The sequence below is a fragment of the Aricia agestis genome, chromosome Z (assembly GCF_905147365.1).
Source record: "Aricia agestis chromosome Z, ilAriAges1.1, whole genome shotgun sequence".
Taxonomy (NCBI): domain Eukaryota; kingdom Metazoa; phylum Arthropoda; class Insecta; order Lepidoptera; family Lycaenidae; genus Aricia; species Aricia agestis.
In genome coordinates, this window is record NC_056428.1 from 7162900 (window position 1) to 7181373 (window position 18474).

At 34.1% G+C, this 18474-nt stretch overlaps 1 protein-coding gene across 1 annotated transcript in view; it reads left to right on the forward strand.

Annotated features, from left to right (window-relative positions):
- The first annotated feature begins 7114 nt into the window (after positions 1 to 7114).
- LOC121739413 (puromycin-sensitive aminopeptidase) overlaps positions 7115 to 18474 on the forward strand; it is a 34673-nt gene continuing 23313 nt past the window's right edge. The window contains exons 1-6 of the mRNA XM_042131877.1: positions 7115 to 7526; positions 7598 to 8559; positions 10552 to 10741; positions 10848 to 10961; positions 13677 to 13811; positions 15223 to 15315. Of these exons, the coding sequence (XP_041987811.1) occupies positions 7152 to 7526; positions 7598 to 8559; positions 10552 to 10741; positions 10848 to 10961; positions 13677 to 13811; positions 15223 to 15315 (1869 nt within the window). The 5' untranslated portion in view covers positions 7115 to 7151. The remainder of the gene's footprint in view (positions 7527 to 7597; positions 8560 to 10551; positions 10742 to 10847; positions 10962 to 13676; positions 13812 to 15222; positions 15316 to 18474) is intronic.

Here is an 18474-nt window from a genome sequence, read left to right on the forward strand (position 1 = left end):
TTAATAATAGAATGACATAAAATATTTAAAACAGCTGAATTCCACGATTCGCCATATTATTAAAAATGCGAAGAACTTCGTTCAGATCAACTTTTTTTGTTCTTTTTTTTTTCAAAGGCCAGAAATACCATACTTACCAGCCATTCTTTCGTGACCCATTGACAGTCTTTGAGGCCTATTAATTGCAGTTAAAGTTGAAAACGTGGACTCGCACACTGCAGTACTACATCTTTTTTTTTCATTAAGATTATAATTAAATGGACGCATCGCTTCATGTAATCGTGATTCAAATGCCATCTATACACAGAACAAAGAATTATTATCGACGACCTCTGTGGCCCAATGGTTGACAGCTTAATCCGGGGGACGCGGGTTCGAATCCTGCCAACGGAACAAAAAGTTTTTAAAGGTATAATAAAAATCTTAACTATATAATGTATAGTTTATATAAAAATAAAGTATATTTCTGTTGTCTAATACCTGTAATGCAAGTCCTTTAGGTCTTCCTTTTTAGGGCTCCGTACCCAAAGGGTAAAAACGGGACCCTATTACTGAGACTTCGATGTCTGTCCGTCTGTCCGTCTGTTTCCAGGCTGTAACTCAAGAACGGTAATAGCTAGGGAAATGAAATTTTCACAGATTATGTATTTCTGTTGCCGCTATACCAACAAATACTAAAAACAAAATAAATTAAATATTTAAGGAGGGCTCCCAAACGTGATTTTTCTAACATTTTTTGCTTAACTATCAATGATGACAACAGGTAGGCACTTGAAATTTTCACAAAGGCCTTAATAATATATGTAATTTAATAAATAATAATAAAAGTTAAAAAAAAATTAAGGGTTAGGTAGGTAGGTAGGTCCCATACTATTTTTGCTCTATAACGGTTCGTGCGCGGGTCGACTCGCACTTGGCTGATTATTGGTATTTTTAAGGTAGGGCATTGCCCCACTATATTTTATAGCCCCCCTAGCTACAGCCCTGCTTGCACCTTCAGATTTCCACCTGTTTTGCTGCCAAAACCACTTGTCGCAGTTTTTTCATCAGAAGCCCCAAAATTTTTATAACAATGGGATCGTGTCCCTACCAACAAGATGGCAAAAAGTTGTCAAACAACCTATATATTTTAGTCAGTTGTAAATAAACTTTATAAAAAAAAGCTTTCGAATGTTTATATAAAATGCGAAAAAAAAATCTGCAACCTTTGATTTTCTGTGTTGTTTTTTCATCTCCCCTTAATTCTTGGTTTGTAATCAACTTGCAAGGGGGGATTATTAGTTTCAGGCATGTACAAGTATGTACCTATTAAAAATATTTGAGTATAATTAAATACAATCTATGATGCTTGCGAATAACAATATAATATTATACGAAATTATTTAACATTTAAATTAAATTATATTTAAACTAAGAAATAGTAGTGACAATTTAGTTTAAGAAAATGAAGATAATTGTTTGGTTAAATTATATATTGTAATATATTTCATGATGTACGGTAAGTATTAAAGAAGAAGTTTTAATACTCCGACAAAAACATGCAAGAGTTTTCGTCAAAAACAAAACACAATGAAATGTATTGCAAAATAAAATTTAAGTAAACAACAACAATAAACTTATTCTTGAAATGAGTTATCCAAACTAGAATATAATATTATTGTCATAAATAATCAAGTATCAAAACTAAAATTCCGACTATAGACAAGGTTGCCATACGTAGATTTTTTGAATTTGCCGCCTTTTTCCATTCTCATCTTTCGCTAGCCAGACTCTATATATTTAGATTGCTTTAAAATCTACCTGTTTTTCTTTAAAATCAGGCTTTCTATTACTTTTAAAACAGGCACTTTGTCCAATGACTGTTACTGGTCCAATCACTAGATCTTAAACTTAAAGTATCTGATACACGGTTGTAAAAGGTGTACCTATAGCTGTTGTTTTATGCCAAATTTAGTTTGACCTTTAAACGCCCTTGGTAGCGAGGCCTGCGTTTTCAACCACTGGTATGACAGTCTATTATGTATGTTAATCTACAAGTAGTAAAATAATTAAAATAAAATGTGACTCGTATTATAAAAAGACTCCGATCCAGTGACGTAGTTTGGTATTACGATTTACGGCCGTTCCCAATATTTGATCTATCTCTGGTTTTGTCCTACTAGAGATAGGAATAGCTCACAATTGACATAAAATATAAGTCTCTAATGTCAATTGTGAGCTATTCCTATCTCTAGTAGGGCGAAACCAGAGATAGATCAAATATTGGGAACGGCCGTTAGTTGTTATTCCATTTGACTACCGTTCCCAATATTTGATCTATCTCTGGTTTTGCCCTACTAGAGATAGGAATAGCTCACATTAGACATTAGAGACATATATTTTGTGTCAATTGTGAGCTATTCCTATCTCTAGTAGGGCAAAACCAGAGATAGATCAAATATTGGGAACGGCCGTTAGACGTCTAAATGTTTTAGTAACTAAAGGACTATCCCCAAAAAAAACCCATGGTCGATTAAAATAATTTATGTACAGCAAACTATAGCATAAATAGTAGATTGAAAATATGCAATTCATTTTTTTCTAAACCATAACCGAAACCGAAAATTTGAAAAAATAAATCTGAGATACACAGTAATGGTGTATCTGAAATACTTTGAATCAACTAGTTATTTCCTTTGTTTTTGTGATCTTTTTCGTGAAAGCGATGTTGATAGACATTAGACAATAATGTACAATGATCGAATTTCATTTATATTTTTTAATTTTAACAATCTTAACTAGATGGCGTAAGGATAGACACTTCTAGATTTTCTATTGGTTCCTGACCGATCTGAAATTATCTGCAGGTTGGCATCACTGACTACATATGGGTTGTGTTTCCAAAAAATATCAGTGTACTGTCAAGTGTGACATAAATCAAAATATCTTAAACCTAAGCGATCATTGGCCTAAGCGATTAGACTAGTACCACTGGTAATAGTTTAGGAACACGCTGACATAATAAAAACTTGTCAAACTGAAACTTGACAACTGAAAGAGTTGGAGTTTTTGGAAGAATGTGAAAGAGTGATGTTGTGTTTTTATATTATTTTCCTAAAATGGTGTTATCTGGTTTTTTAATGTGTAATATTGGTAGGATATTAACCATTAAATATTCGTTATCGTGCACAAGTGTGGGAAAGTGATGTAGTAACCAGAAACGTGCTCTTTTGTGTTCCCTCCAAAACTCCATCAAAAGTTTCAGTAAAGCGTCCTACCACTTTACTGAATCGACCGACTTGACTTCTTGACTGTATTGACTTTATACTTAGACTTTGACTAGACTTTGGACCTGACTGACCTGACGATAATATATAAAAAATTGTATTATAGAATATTGTTTTCCCGCCATAATATTATACTCGACACTGGCCATGGTTATAGCCGAAGTGCCATTATATGGAAAAAAAACCTGAAAGAGTTTTAGAAGGAGTTTTGGCGGGTATGTCACTTTCAAACTTCTTCTACTTTTTATTGTTGGTGTGGTTTTTTTTTATTTTTTCCCAAATTGTGTTATTTGGGTTTTTGATATTCATTATTGGTAAAATATTAGCCATTAAATATCCGTCACCTTGCACAAGTGCAGGTAAGATGTTGTCAAAACCAAAATGTATAATTCCTGTGACATTTGGTGTGCATATCGGTAAATAGGGCTATTTCTTCCGTGAATTTTAGCTAAAACATCGTTATAATAACTTTATTATCCTATTCATTGGAATATTATTGCGTCTTTTTCAAATTGAAATGTATCAAGTTTTACATTCTTTTACCCAGTTTTGTAGCAATTATTGATGGTATTCCCTGGTATTACCGATAGTTGTCTACCCATACGCCATCTAGTCACTAAAATGGAAACTGTTTGACAATCAAATTGCAATATTTAGGTGACCTTGAGCGGTACTAGGCTGACGTTACATGACAGATAAAAAGGAACCAAATTTAAAACGGTAAAAGTATGGGAGTTACGACTCCTTAGTTTTTATTATTCGTAGCCCCTTACTAATAAACGTTGTATAAGCTTTGAATAGTTATACAGTGTTTTGTTCCTGTCACACAAGGGACATTTTAATTGGATTGAAGAAGACAAAACACTGTATAACTATTCAAAGCTTAAACAATGTTTATTAGTAAGGGGGATTATGTTTAAATACGATCTGGAATCCATTCGTAGGTAATTTCTAGTCTGCTGGTTCCAAGTAGTTCAGAAAGTTCATAATTCATAATTTTTCGTGGAGCAAAAATTCTTTCAACCATCTTTTTCGCCTTTTATTTATTTTGATTTTCATTGAGCCAACAGCTAAGCCTATGAGAAGACCAATTTTTTATTGCTTTGACAGAACTGGAGCCATTAAGAAGATGTCTGGCCAAAATCGCCGCGTCGTCACAACTGATTTAGTTACTAAATTAGGACAAGTGGAATAAGAAGCTTCTAATTAGTCTTCTTTTTAGGATTTTATATAGGGACCGTGCAGAAACTATAGAGGGCGTCGTAATTCGACAGCAAGGACACGTTGTGAGTAAAAGAAGTAACTTGTGAGTGTCTTTGGCTTCGCATTCTCTTTGACCCCTCCTAGTTTATAAGTGGTTTTTTTTAATGTTTTAGACTATAAAATAATTTAATAGGTACTTACACTTCCAAGTTGCCACATGCGGCCGCGAGAACAACAACAGATTTCCAAGAATCCGCGATTGAAGGATTAAAGTAAAAGGCTAGATGACGCCGGCAACTCCGTTGCGCCAAAAATCATATATCGCGCGAGAACCGTACATTTTCCCGGAATAAAAAGTATCCTATGTCCTTTCCCGGGGCGCAAAGTAAATCTATACCAAATTTCAGCAAAATTGGTTCAGTGGTTTGGGCGTGAAGTGCTAACAGACGTCTACACTTTCGCATTTATAATATTGAGTATGGATGAGTTTCTAACCGTAAACAAAGAACGAAAGCGTGAATAAAAATGTTTAAAGCTTATCTAGTTATCTAAGAAAATATCTGAAAAAGTAATTAGTAGCATCCATCAGCATAGAAAGTAAAAACTTGATAAATATTGCAATAAAATAATGAAGATGCAAAAATACTTATAATAATTACTGAAAATGCTTGTGGATTAATAAAATAAAACAAGTTCACTAAAATAAATGCTTTTATTTCATCAACCTTCTGCGATTCGCTCAATACCATCTTTACAACTTTTGTCTGTCACTATTTTTAACTAGTGTACCTCATGAGTGCAAACACTATATAAGTATTCTTTAACTAACACACAAAGACTGCACTATTAATAGTTTTCCTACTTGAAGAATCATCCTTTTGAGAACCAGCACTTTGACGAGATGGTTCAAGATAAACACTATTACGGAGTAATATTGTATTATATTCTGTGCCTCAGTGTTGAAATCCTGGCAGGACTTCTCCAAATTATCCTTACTTTTGATGCAACTTGTTGCATTCTAGTTGATGTCTTTGAAATTCTTATTTAAAAGAGTTATTTTCTTCACCAGGAAAAATTGTATGTAGGTATATTATATGCCGGGTGTACAGGATTTTCCGATCTTGGCCAATTAAATGAGCGGTGCATAGGTATGTACAATTTAGATGGAACTTGGAACTCCTGGAAGGAAGTATGGATGTTTACTGAAAGAAGCAACGGTTATAGGTTAGGTTCATATTGTGTTCATATAAATGAATTTATAGTTATAATCTACAAAATTCAGTGTTTTTACGAGTCTACACATAACATTCATGGAACTTTTTAAATACTTACGTATGTTTTACCGGCTTTTATCCATTTCTTTCGTTTTTCAACAAGCCATGGCATGTGAATACTTTTGGCAGGAAAATAGTAAAATTTTAGATCGTTCGATTTGCCTTTATTTTTCTTGTATACAGTGTGTAACAAAAATAAGTGATAATACTTTAGGGTGTGTACGTGTTCCTTGTAAAGAGTTCACTGTGAAAGTAGAAGCGCTGAAAGACGAATTTTTTTTTCACTTTTGTATGGACAAGGGCCCGAGTGTCACGAGTTTCCCCATACAAAAGTGAAAAAAAATGTTGGTCTTTCAGCGCTGCTACTTTCACAGTGAACTCTCTACAAGGAACACGTACACACCCTAAAGTATTATCACTTATTTTTGTTACACCCTGTATATTAGAACATCCGGGAATACAACAATGCTTGAAAATACTCAAATTTCTCAAGAAATCCTTTAATTTTCCGTAGCTTGACTTGAACTTGTCAATAAAACTTTCGTAAAAGTTTCGGCTACTCGTCACTAGTGGCAGTGTCACCGCTCTGCGCGGTCCCTATAGAATTTCTAAATTTAGTCAAATGGAATAACAACTTTAGGTGTACGAGGAAATGGAGGAACCTCGGACGGTTGGCAGCCCTGATTATTTATTTAGTGGAGAGAGCCTTATATCGGTATTCGGTGTATAAGCGTCAAAAGCGTGTAATGTTATGTCCTACTTAGTAGGACATAACAAAGGATTCGGTCTGCATATTTCATGTAATAAAAGTGTTAATAAAGGTTTTTAGTGAACATTTAATGCTAGATATTGTTGAGTTCTGTCATTCTGTGGTTCCGCTAAATAATAAACAATAAGAATGGTCCAAGAATGCCTCAAACACGTGGATTTAACAATAAATACGTAAGTTTTGAACAACGTTTTTTGGGCTTTTCAATCGGTAAATTTGTAAACTAAAAAGATAATTTATAAGTTTATTAATCCTTTATTCGTACTATATAAGGCATTAGTGCTAAAAATGTCAAATCAATTAATAATTTGGCTATAAAAATTGCATAGCTTTTTACGTGTGTTTACGGATTCTCATCACTTGAACTATAGTTAATTGATGTCATGAACTTATTTGACTTTCTTTCCTGTATTCTTCTTTATTTTTTTATTTCCTGTATGCTTCGAAATAATCGACAAATAGAAATATTCAAGACAATAAACGCACACTACTTGTATGAAAAAAGCACAAAATGGCCACGCGATGACGGGCTAAGACTACATCTATAGGTACTATAATACTTTATCTATGATTTAGACAATGAAATTGAGTTTATTTGACACTTTCTCTTTAAACGTCATTTGATTTTAATCACATTCCATGACGCTGCAGCTGCTACGTGGTGTGAATAAATTATTTGCATTTCGATTTCAAAATTACTGTAGCAACCGCAATTTAAATCGCCATTACAAGTTGTTACGTAGCGAGTACCGTTATCCGGAGTGGGAGAGGTGCGCGCGGGGGGCTCGTGCTAGCGGTGCGGGTGCGGCTGGAGTTCACTCTGTCAGTCGGTCATTACGGTACATCTCGGTCGTGTGTTCCACATTCTCTGGAGTGAAAGAAAAAGTGACAATGCCAGAAAACAAACCGTTTCGTCGACTCCCCAAGAATGTTGTACCAAAACATTACGAGTTGCGTTTAGTGCCGAATCTCGAGAAATTTTCATTTACAGGAAAAACGAGAGTGAAAGTATCGGTAAGTTATAATTTCGTCATGCGTATTGCAGAAATGTTTTCATTTTATACGACTAACTTCTACACTTTCAGATTAATACACCTACCAAAGAAATCGTGCTCAACAGCTTAGATCTCGAGCTCACGAACGTTAAATTGCAATTAGGTGAGAATGGTTCGCCCGAAGTGCTGGATCCCACGGAAGTGCGGCTCACACCCGAGGAGGAGACTGCGGTCATCACGTTCGATAAACCCTTACCCATCGGTGACGCGTTTTTGGTCTGCGAATTCACTGGCGAAATAAACGACAAAATGAAGGGTTTATACCGCAGCAAATATCTCACGCAAGGCGGCGAGGAGCGTTACGCGGCGGTCACCCAGTTCGAGGCTACAGATGCTAGGAGATGTTTCCCGTGTTGGGATGAGCCTGCCATAAAAGCTACCTTCGATATTACCCTCGAAGTGCCGGCCGATAGAGTAGCTCTTTCCAATATGCCTTTGAAAGAGGAGAAGATAGATGGAGATAAAAAAGTTATGCACTTTGACACCACTCCGATCATGTCGACGTACCTCGTAGCGGTTGTGGTTGGAGAGTATGATTATGTGGAGAAGACTTCGAAGGATGGTGTTCTAGTGAGGGTTTACACTCCAGTTGGCAAGAGCAAACAGGGACTCTTTGCACTCGAGGTAGCAGCGAAAGTATTGCCATACTACAAAGAATATTTTGACATAGCTTACCCTTTGCCTAAAATAGATTTAATTGCTATAGCCGATTTTGCTCCTGGTGCTATGGAAAACTGGGGTCTGGTTACATACAGAGAAACCTGCCTGCTCGTGGATGAGGAGCATACATCTGCTGTTCGCAGGCAGTGGATAGCACTAGTTGTGGGACATGAGCTGGCCCACCAATGGTTTGGTAATCTGGTGACCATGGAATGGTGGACACACTTATGGTTGAACGAAGGTTATGCCTCATTTGTTGAGTTCCTCTGTGTCAACCATTTGTTCCCTGAATACGATATTTGGACACAGTTTGTAACGGAAACCTATATCAGGTAATTTGAATATTATGTTGTTTAATTTCTAACTGTTAAGTGGCAAGGTACCATCGAAATTCTTATACATATTATGTAATACCAAAATCATTTTCTCATACGAAAATATTAAACATGTTTGAGTTATTTTTCAGCTTAAAATAGTAATTACCTAGGTTCTTGTGTAAAAATTTACTACAAAATATTTAAACACTAAAAAATATTTTTAGTGTTTAAATATTTTGTAGTAAATTTACTATTTATTTATATATTTTTTAGTGTTTTACTATATTTTTTAGTGCTTAAATATTTAGTAGTATTTACTACAAAATATTTTTTAGTGTTTAAATATTTTGTAGTAAATTTTTACACAGGAACCTAGGTAATTACTATTTTAAGCTGAAAAATAACTCAAACATGTTAAATATTTTCGTATGAGAAAATGATTTTGGTAATACATATGTATGAGAATTTCGATGGTACGGGCCGGGTACCATCGAAATTCTCATACATACTTAATACCAAAATCATTAAAAATATTTTACAGTACAAATTATCACAAAATTTATATTTGTTCTATTAATTTATCTTATCTCAGAAAAGAGTGGCTGCAATAATCATAAATAAATAGTTTAATCTATAAGTAAATGATAAAGAACAATACTTTCACCACATCACAACTTATAAGATACAAGTGAAACTTAATTACACAAGTTAAACAAATAAAAAATATAATTATTTATGAGTATGTTATATAATTTTTATTTTGAAATGATAGTATTATATTTTGTTAATCTACAAACCTACACTCATCTTATCAAAAATTATAATATATAATAACTAGTGACCCGCCCCGGCTTTGCACGGGTATAAAATATATTATATCCTATGTCCCTCACTGAAGAAATGATTAAAATCTATGCAGTAGTTTTTAATTATATTCATTACTACCCGTGGCCCACATTGGTTGGTACCGCCGCAAAAGCTACGTCCTGTCCCTATGTTTTCTTTTTTTTCATAATTTTATTATTAAAAAAGATAAGAACGTCCAAAAACCCAAAAAAAACGGCAAGATTTTCCTCTGTGTTCAAACACCTAGAAAACAAAACTGGCTAAAATATACAAAAAAAAGTAAAACATAGGAACACAGCTCAAGCCTTTCATTAATTTTTAATGAAAAAAGTACTTAAATCGGTCAAGTTTTGGAGAAGGAATCAGCGGACAATGAATCGAAGATTTTCTGTTCTTTTATTAGAACTTTTGTCGTGTTGTCTCTATCGCGCTCTGCGGTGGAAGACTAGAGATTGGTGAGACAGCAATACATTTTCAAATACCTATTTCCAATTTCTCTCGCCCCTGGTGTATCCTCTTAACAAAAATCAGTTTTTCGGCTCTCCTGAACATTTTCATTTTTACGATTGTCCGATTATTCGGTGCGGGCGTCGATATAGATTTATATTAAATAAATAATATTAAAAAATGTAGATAAAGTATTTAATTGAATAATGATTATTGCCGTATTGGTTAAAATTGCTTTGAAAATTAGCCATTATTTGAAGTTAAAAGTAAATGACAAAAAAGATATGTTATTGTGGGATATCCATAACAGATAGATATATACCATCGCGGAGTTTTCTGTAGACCTTTTCATAGTGTACAATACTTAGTACATTATCTTGATAAATCTCGTAGGGTTCAGTCTGCGTTTGCAATGTAAGCGGGGAAAAAAAATATTTACGACATCACATTAGAAACACCAAAATTAACAGTATTTTTCCACTATTTAATAAATGCTATACTTATAAACCTTCCTCTTTAATCACTCTATCTATGAAAGAAAACCGCATCAAAATCCATTGCGTAGTTTTAAAGATTAAAGGGAACAAAGGGACATGAGGGTAAAAAGCTATATATAAATAATATACATCACAACCTTTTTTTGTTTCTTTGTTGAGCATGTTTGATTAATTTTTCGTAAGACGTATTACATTCTAAGCCAAAATGTATTTACAGAGCCTTAGAATTAGACTGTTTAAAAAACTCACATCCCATTGAAGTACCTGTTGGTCATCCATCTGAGATTGATGAAATATTTGATGACATCTCATACAATAAGGGTGCGTCAGTAATCCGCATGTTGCATAGATATATTGGAGATGATGATTTCCGTAAAGGCATGAACATATATCTAACAAGTCATCAGGTAATTAATTTCAGTATTTGTGAAACAGCATGTTTGATCCCTTGTATTTGAATTTTTGTGGAAGTTAAAATACTTAAATATGCATATCTTTATTTTTTTATTTCAGTACAAAAACACATTTACTGAAGATTTATGGGCAGCCTTAGAAGAAGCCTCCAAAAAACCAGTAGGAGAAGTAATGTCCACATGGACCAAGCAAATGGGCTTCCCAATGGTTGAGGTAATTATAATACTTAATTGAAAATAGAACAAAAAGTTTTATCCTACTTCCTACTAATATTATAAAGGCGAAAATTTGTTTGGATGTATGGATGTTTGTTACTCTTTCACGCAAAAACTACTGAACAGATTTTAATGAAACTTTACAATTATACATCAGAATAACACATAGGCTACAATTTTAACCGACTTTCAAAATGGGGAAGGTGTTATGTCCGTTTTTAGGGTTCCGTACCTCAAAAGGAAAAAACGGAACCCTTATAGGATCACTTTGTTGTCCGTCTGTCCGTCCGTCCGTCTGTCAAGACCCTTTTTCTCAGGAACGCGTGGAGGTATGAAGCTGAAATTTATATCAATTACTCAGATCTACTGTCCCTTGAAGCTGTGAAAAAATCAAACTTCTAAGCCAACGCAATCAAAAGATACAGCCGTTTATGCCGCAAATTTTCGACACTTGCAAGGGAATCAAAACCTACAGGGTGCTTCCCGTGAACTCAGAATCTTGAAATTTGGTACGAAGCAACGTCTTATAGCATAGATAAAGGAAAAATTACGAAAACCATAAATTTTTAGTTACATCACATAATATATTTTTTTTTAATAATTTTAAACTTACTACCCATTTCCTCATAAACGCGTAGAGGTATTAAATTGAAATTCATACCAAATACTCAGGTCTATAATACCTTTAAGCTGTCGGAACCCTCGGTGCGCGAGTCCGACTCGCACTTGGCCGGTTTTTTATGTTCAACGATAACTCCGACGTTTGTTAACCAATTTTCCTAATTTCCTAATTTACGCGGGCGAAGCCGCGCGGGACATCTAGTTCCAAATAAATTATAAACAAAAAACTTATTGAAAAAACGCTTTTATTTAAATAGTCTAAAAAGAAGAAACTAAATTTCTCCTTAAAATTTTAACGACTTAACAATCTATCAGTAAGTACTTGATAAAATTAAACTACAAATATATTACTCAGTTAAATTGGTACTAATTTATTTACAAATCGCGCGACAAGCTTTTATTATCATGCAAATTGTATAAAATATCGAGGACTAAAACTTAATAGTTAAAATTTTAAAGGAGATTTTCTTCTTTTTAGACTATTTAAGTAAAACCTTTTTTTCAAAAAGTTTTTTTGTTTAAATATAAGTAATGTATTTTTTGTTTTTTAGTTTCAATTCTTAATCTGTTTGATAGTAAGTATATTGTTTTATTTAAAGAATTTGTTAAGTTCTGATTAACTTAAGTCCTTAAGAAAAATCTATATTTAGCGAGTTGTTATATTCCGTTTATTTCTGCATGACTAAAAAGTAAAATTTTATTTAACAAAAGTGACCTGATTCAACCCGCTGAAACCCGGCTGGATTCGACTTGAAGTCACGTCACGTCGTTTCACGTAACGTCACGACATGACACGACACGACACGACACGACTCGACACGACACGACATGACTTGACTATTACTTTTCAATTTATGTAATATGGGTATCAAATAAAAGGGTCAATGAGCCCTTTTATTTGATACCCATATAACAGAAGTGCTTTAAAATAACTAAGTATTAGCATATCTTGGATGAGCCACCATATTGGATGTAGAATGACATTATGACATTCGTTTTCTAGTTACTTTCAATGAGCCATTTCATTTGATATCCATATTTAGAAGTGCATTAAAAATGACTATTTCCCTATCTTGGATGAGCCGCCATGTTGGATGTAGAATGAAATTACATTCGTTTTCGAGTTACTCTCAAAAAACCTCTTCATTTAATATCCATATTGTAGGACTGCATAGAAAATAATTATTTCCCCATCTTGGATGGTCGGCCATATTGGATTTAGAGTGATGTCACATACCATATCGTGCATGGTCATTCAAATTAAACGAGTATGCAAAATTGCAGCTCAATCGGTTAAATATATCTACTTCAAAATTGAGGTCCAAAATTCCACCGTAACATACATACTTACTTACATACAGAGCAAGTTAGAGAAAAGCTTTTATGATACTCCAACATAGTGATTAGTGCTACTGAACCTTTTTTTCATACAGGCCACAAAAATGTTTTCGTCTTGGTGTCAGGGGTGCTACCAAAGTTATTTAGGGGTAAAAATAATGTGTTTCAAAATTGACGATTTACGCGGGCCGCATTTTAGGTATAGCTGCTCTAATATGCATGATTTTAAGTTTATTGTGTAAATTATTATAGCTTTTTATCACATGCACATCTTTAATCAGCTGTGACCGAACTGTCCAGTTTTATCATTACATGTGTTGTGCAGTACATAGTGTTACAATCAAATCATCTATCAATGTAAGGCACGTAACATTGGAGTGCCATTTTAGACTTACTAGGTCACATGAATCACACAATCTAGCACAATTTATATTTGCTCTTTGCTCCACATCAATTCCAAGATCATTTTTTCATTACGTCTATTACCATGTGTATCATGAGACTCTAATTTTAGTAACAGCTTTTGTATGCTATATAGCAGGTAGTTATAGAATTTGCAGTGCCCCACAGAGGATTATACTTTTTCAGAATAAAATAAGCCTGTGTCTCCTATCCAGACTAAACTGGTACCATACCTAATTTGCTCAAATTTTGTTCAAGAGTTTTTGCATGAAGAAGTAACAAACATATACCTACATGCACACAAAATTTCAGCTTACTTATATTATTCTTTAAAAAACATTTGATATTTCAGGTGTCCTCTAAGCAAGAAGGCGCTAATCGTGTGCTGACTTTGACACAACAAAAGTTCTGTGCCGATGGCAGTAAAGGAGGAGACATCCTATGGATGGTGCCCATCACTATTTCCACACAAGAAAATCCGTCAAAAGTGAGTCGCATTTTTAAAAGTATTATCTAACTCGAGGTTCACAAAGTGTGCGCCGCGACGCCCTGGTGCGCAGTGGGAAAGGAAAGGGAAAGGCAAGACAGGCGCCGTGAGTCGATCCTTCATTATTCGAAACCACAAATTATAAAATTAAACTAGCTAAAAGCCGAGATTTACAAGGACTCGCGTCGTCACACCTTGATTGACTGGTGATAACACATCTACATATAAAAAGCCTTGACTGACTGATGATAACACATCTAAATATAAATAAAAATTTAAAGCACAAATTAACAGCCTTCATAGTTTTCCATTAAGACGTGTACAACAAAAGTGTTTAGATTGTGGTGGCTCGCTTCGCTTGCCCTGATTATAATCTTAATTATGTAAAGAAGGATGATGATTAAATATTTGTTAATTATAATTTACCTGCTTAACCTAACTATAATCATTAAAGGTGTTTATTTATGTATATTTTTCTAATAGCTAGGTAGAATAGGGTGCCGTCATTGCGACGTGTAACTGCGCCGCAGGCTGAAAAAGATTGGGTACCCCTTATCTAACTGATAAAAAATAAGGAAGTCAAAAGGCCTTGTATGAATGAACTTGATTTTGCAATCTGTGGTTATTGCAATCATTTTCAAGGTTTTGCTTATTGATATAAATATCTCATGAAAATATCAATAATAATTGTATTGACCCACATTTGAAGTACACCTTATCTAACCGATAATGTTATCAAAAATCAATACAGCTGATACTAATGTTACAATGTCGTAAGGATTAATGTTCTAAAAAACAGGAAAGTAGATAGGAAGTTAAAAAATATAGTCATGGTTATTTAAACAGTGTTATTTTTTTATACAGCTCGTCGAACTTGATCTATTAAAATATTATCTTTGTATCCAATAACGAAATGTATCTTATTACTATTTACTCTAAAAGAAATTTGCTTATATCCCTTAAAAAGTCGGCCAAGTGCGAGTGGGACTCGCGCACATTATAGAATTTGTTCTATAATGGACTTATTGCACGGGCGTAGCCAGGGGGAGGGTATGGGAGTTACAGCCTGGAGACAGATGGACAGACATCGAAGTCTCACTGATAGGGTCCCGTTTTTACCCTTTGGGTACGGAACCCTAAAAATGAGACTAAAATATGTTAAACTAATCAAGTTAGTAGGAAAATCTATCCCATGGAAATAATTAAACAAGTTTACACCCTAAATTAAAGGCCAATCTTTAAATAAAAATAATAAATGCTAAAGTTCAATTGCATTTAAACTAATCGTCCGCTTAATGATTTTCGTTCAAAAGGTTATTCAATATTCAGGTTAAATATGACTCAGTAGATTAGTATGTAATTGTATGTACATTTATGATTAAGGTTTACCAATTTCTGTATTTTGTTCCAGGTAGCTTTATCGATTGTTTTGGAAAAGAAAACTCAGGAAGTGGTTTTAGAGAATGTGTCTGAAGAGTCTTGGGTGAAACTCAATCCTGGAACTGTGAGTATTAGTAGTAGGAGTTCTTCATCCTCAGTCCTCACTGATAAAAATATAAATAGAGTTCTACGTGAGCGATCACAACGGACGCGCGTGTATCACTCCGCTTACCGTGTAGTAGGCATTCACGACCGGACTTGTTTACGTTCACAGTGATAAGGAATATACAAGTACTTTAGTGAATAGGGTATCTCCTGGAAACAGGAGACCCTTTAAAAATGTCGATAAACCCCAAGTTATATGAAAATTCAACGTTTTAAAATTAACCCTCAGTTACCTACCAACCCAATGTCTCAAATAAACAGAATGTCTCAGTTACCTACTAGTCAATCTACTAGTTACGCAAACGTGACGTCGTCTACCTGTTACCCCAAGAAGGATCAAGCGATAATATTGGATTCAATAGAAGGAATTCAGTTAAGAGAATACATTGTTGCCTTAGCTACGTTAGTACCATCGACGGCTATCAGATTTGTATCTCGTATTTCAAATGCGCGAGTCTGTGTATACTTGGACAGTAAGAAAACAGCGGATAATTTAATTGACAATAATAAAAGAATTAATGTTCAAAACAACAGCCTCGAAATTAAGCCTTTGATAACCAGAAACAAAATAATAGTCTTATCCAACGTATGCCCGGTTTACCGTTAATAGAACAAAAATTCGGAGAATTGAATATTAAAATCATGTCTCAAATATCATTTATGAAAATCGGACCAACCGAGCCTGGATTTTCCCATATTTTAAGCTTCAGGAGACAGCTTTATATCAGCCCAGAGGATGAGATATTGCTTCCTGAATCCATCCAAATAACATTTGAAGGAACTAATTACTGGATTTATATATCTACTAATTCATTAAAATGTTTTACCTGCAATTCTATGGGCCATATAGCTAAGAACTGTAAACAAGGTCTTACTATTTCTCCAACTATTGAAACCGAGTCGCCCCTAGTCGTTGAAAATAATATCAATGATGACATTACGAACACCGCCACAGTTTTACCTACTGTCTTAGATATTCCAAGCCCACATTTCCAAGACCGCCAAAAAGGAATAAAAAGAATTAATTCGGCTACCGCTAGTGAGACATCGAATATATGGACATATTACAATGGAATGTAAATGGATACTTCAGACGATTAGAATATATCAAGTTATTGATAAGTCGTGTTAATCCTACTTGCATTTGTTTACAAGAAACTAACTTCAGTAATCATTGTGGGTCTCTTCAAGGATATCAGGGTTTTTTCAGGAACAGAACATCGGGTAACAGAGCGAGTGGTGGTGTTGCTATATTTGTTAAGCCACACACAATCGCGGAAGAAATACAATTAACAACAAATATCGAAGCTATAGCTATAAAAGTTAAGGTACCGTTATCCCTCACAATATGCAATGTTTATCTCCCTAATAGTCAACAACTTAATTTACACGATCTAAATGTATTGATAAGACAACTTCCCATTCCTTTTATTTTATTAGGCGATTTTAACTCACATCACTTTTATTGGGGTTCTCAAAAATGCGATACTAGGGGTAGGATAATAGCACAATTTTATTGAACAATGGACAGCCTACACATTTTGATAGTAACACAGGTCGCACTTGTATTATAGATTTAGCGGTAGCTTCACAAAGTATAGTATCATATTTTGATTAGAACGCTATTGACGAACTATATGACAGCGACCACTTTCCAATTTTGATTAGATCCCGTACGTCAGACTTAGATTACGTGAAATGCTAAAAAAAATGGAAGTTTGATAGCGCTAACTGGGAAACAAGAAGAGATTAATAAAAACATAAATAAATTACCGTCTTTAAGTGAATTAAATAATTATTCGATTAACAATATCATAGAAAATTTTACAAACTTAATATTAGAATCGGATGTTAAATCAATACCCAAAACATCCGGAATTATAAGGAAAACTAATCTCCCCTGGTGGAACAAAGAATGTAAAAAAGCAGTAAAAGATTATAAAAAAGCATTTAGGAAATTTAAAAAACAAGCTCATAATTTAGATAACAGCATTACATACAAAATAGAATATAAGAAAAAAAGATCACAGTGTCGAAGATTTCTTAAAGAAACTAAGAAAAAATATTGGGAAAATTGGGTTTCATCGATTACTCCAAAAACCTCAATAAATGATATGTGGAAGAAAATTCACTGCTTAGATAAAAATAAAAAAAGAATAAATACAATAACGTTAGAAAAAGAAAATGATTGTTTCGCGTCAAGTCCCGCTGAAGTGTCAGATTTATTAGGTAGAACCTTTTCTAGTAATGCAAGCTGCATTAATTACGACAAAAATTTTATTACTTACAAAAATAGTCAAGAATTGTTATTAAACTTTAACTCTCCAAAGTTGGTAATACTAGTCCAGGTCCAAACAATTTACCCAACACTATAATAAAACACTTACCTAATAGTGGAATTCAATATTTATTACAAACTAGCTGTTGCCCGCGACTTCGTCCGCGTGGACTTCAGTTTATAGCGTGCGATGTCAACAAAATTGGTGTCAAAAGCTTTTATGAAAAAAACCCTGGTACCTCTTAAATCAAAACAGCTGTGCTGTGTACATGTACATAATATTTCATTTTCTTAAATTAAATTTTATATTTTATGCCAAATTTTAAATGTAAGATGATACCACCTCTTACAGAAAGAAGTCTGGGCAAGCGTCACCGCGATGTAGGAGACTCACGGCGCCATCTATTATGAATTTTTGGAACTAACTTAATTTGAAGAAATTTACCCATTTTCACCCCCTTACTTTTTCCAGTAAAAAAGTAGCCTATGTCCTTTCTCAGGCTTTAGACTATCTGTATACAAAATTTCATTACAATCGGTTCGGTTGTTTTGGCGTGAAAGCGAGACAGACAGACAGACAGAGATACTTTCGCATTTATAATATTAGTATAGATATATAATCATATATGGACAAAACAAGTGTTTCCAGATAATTGGAGGGAAGCTGTTGTCATTCCAATACTGAAGCCTGGTAAAATACCTACTTCAACACTAAGCTACCTATTTCATTGACATGCAATTTATGTAAAATTTTAGAGAAAATTATTAGTAAAAGGTTAAGGTGGTATCTAGAAATTAACAACTACTTATCTCAATATCAGTACGGTTTTAGACAGTATC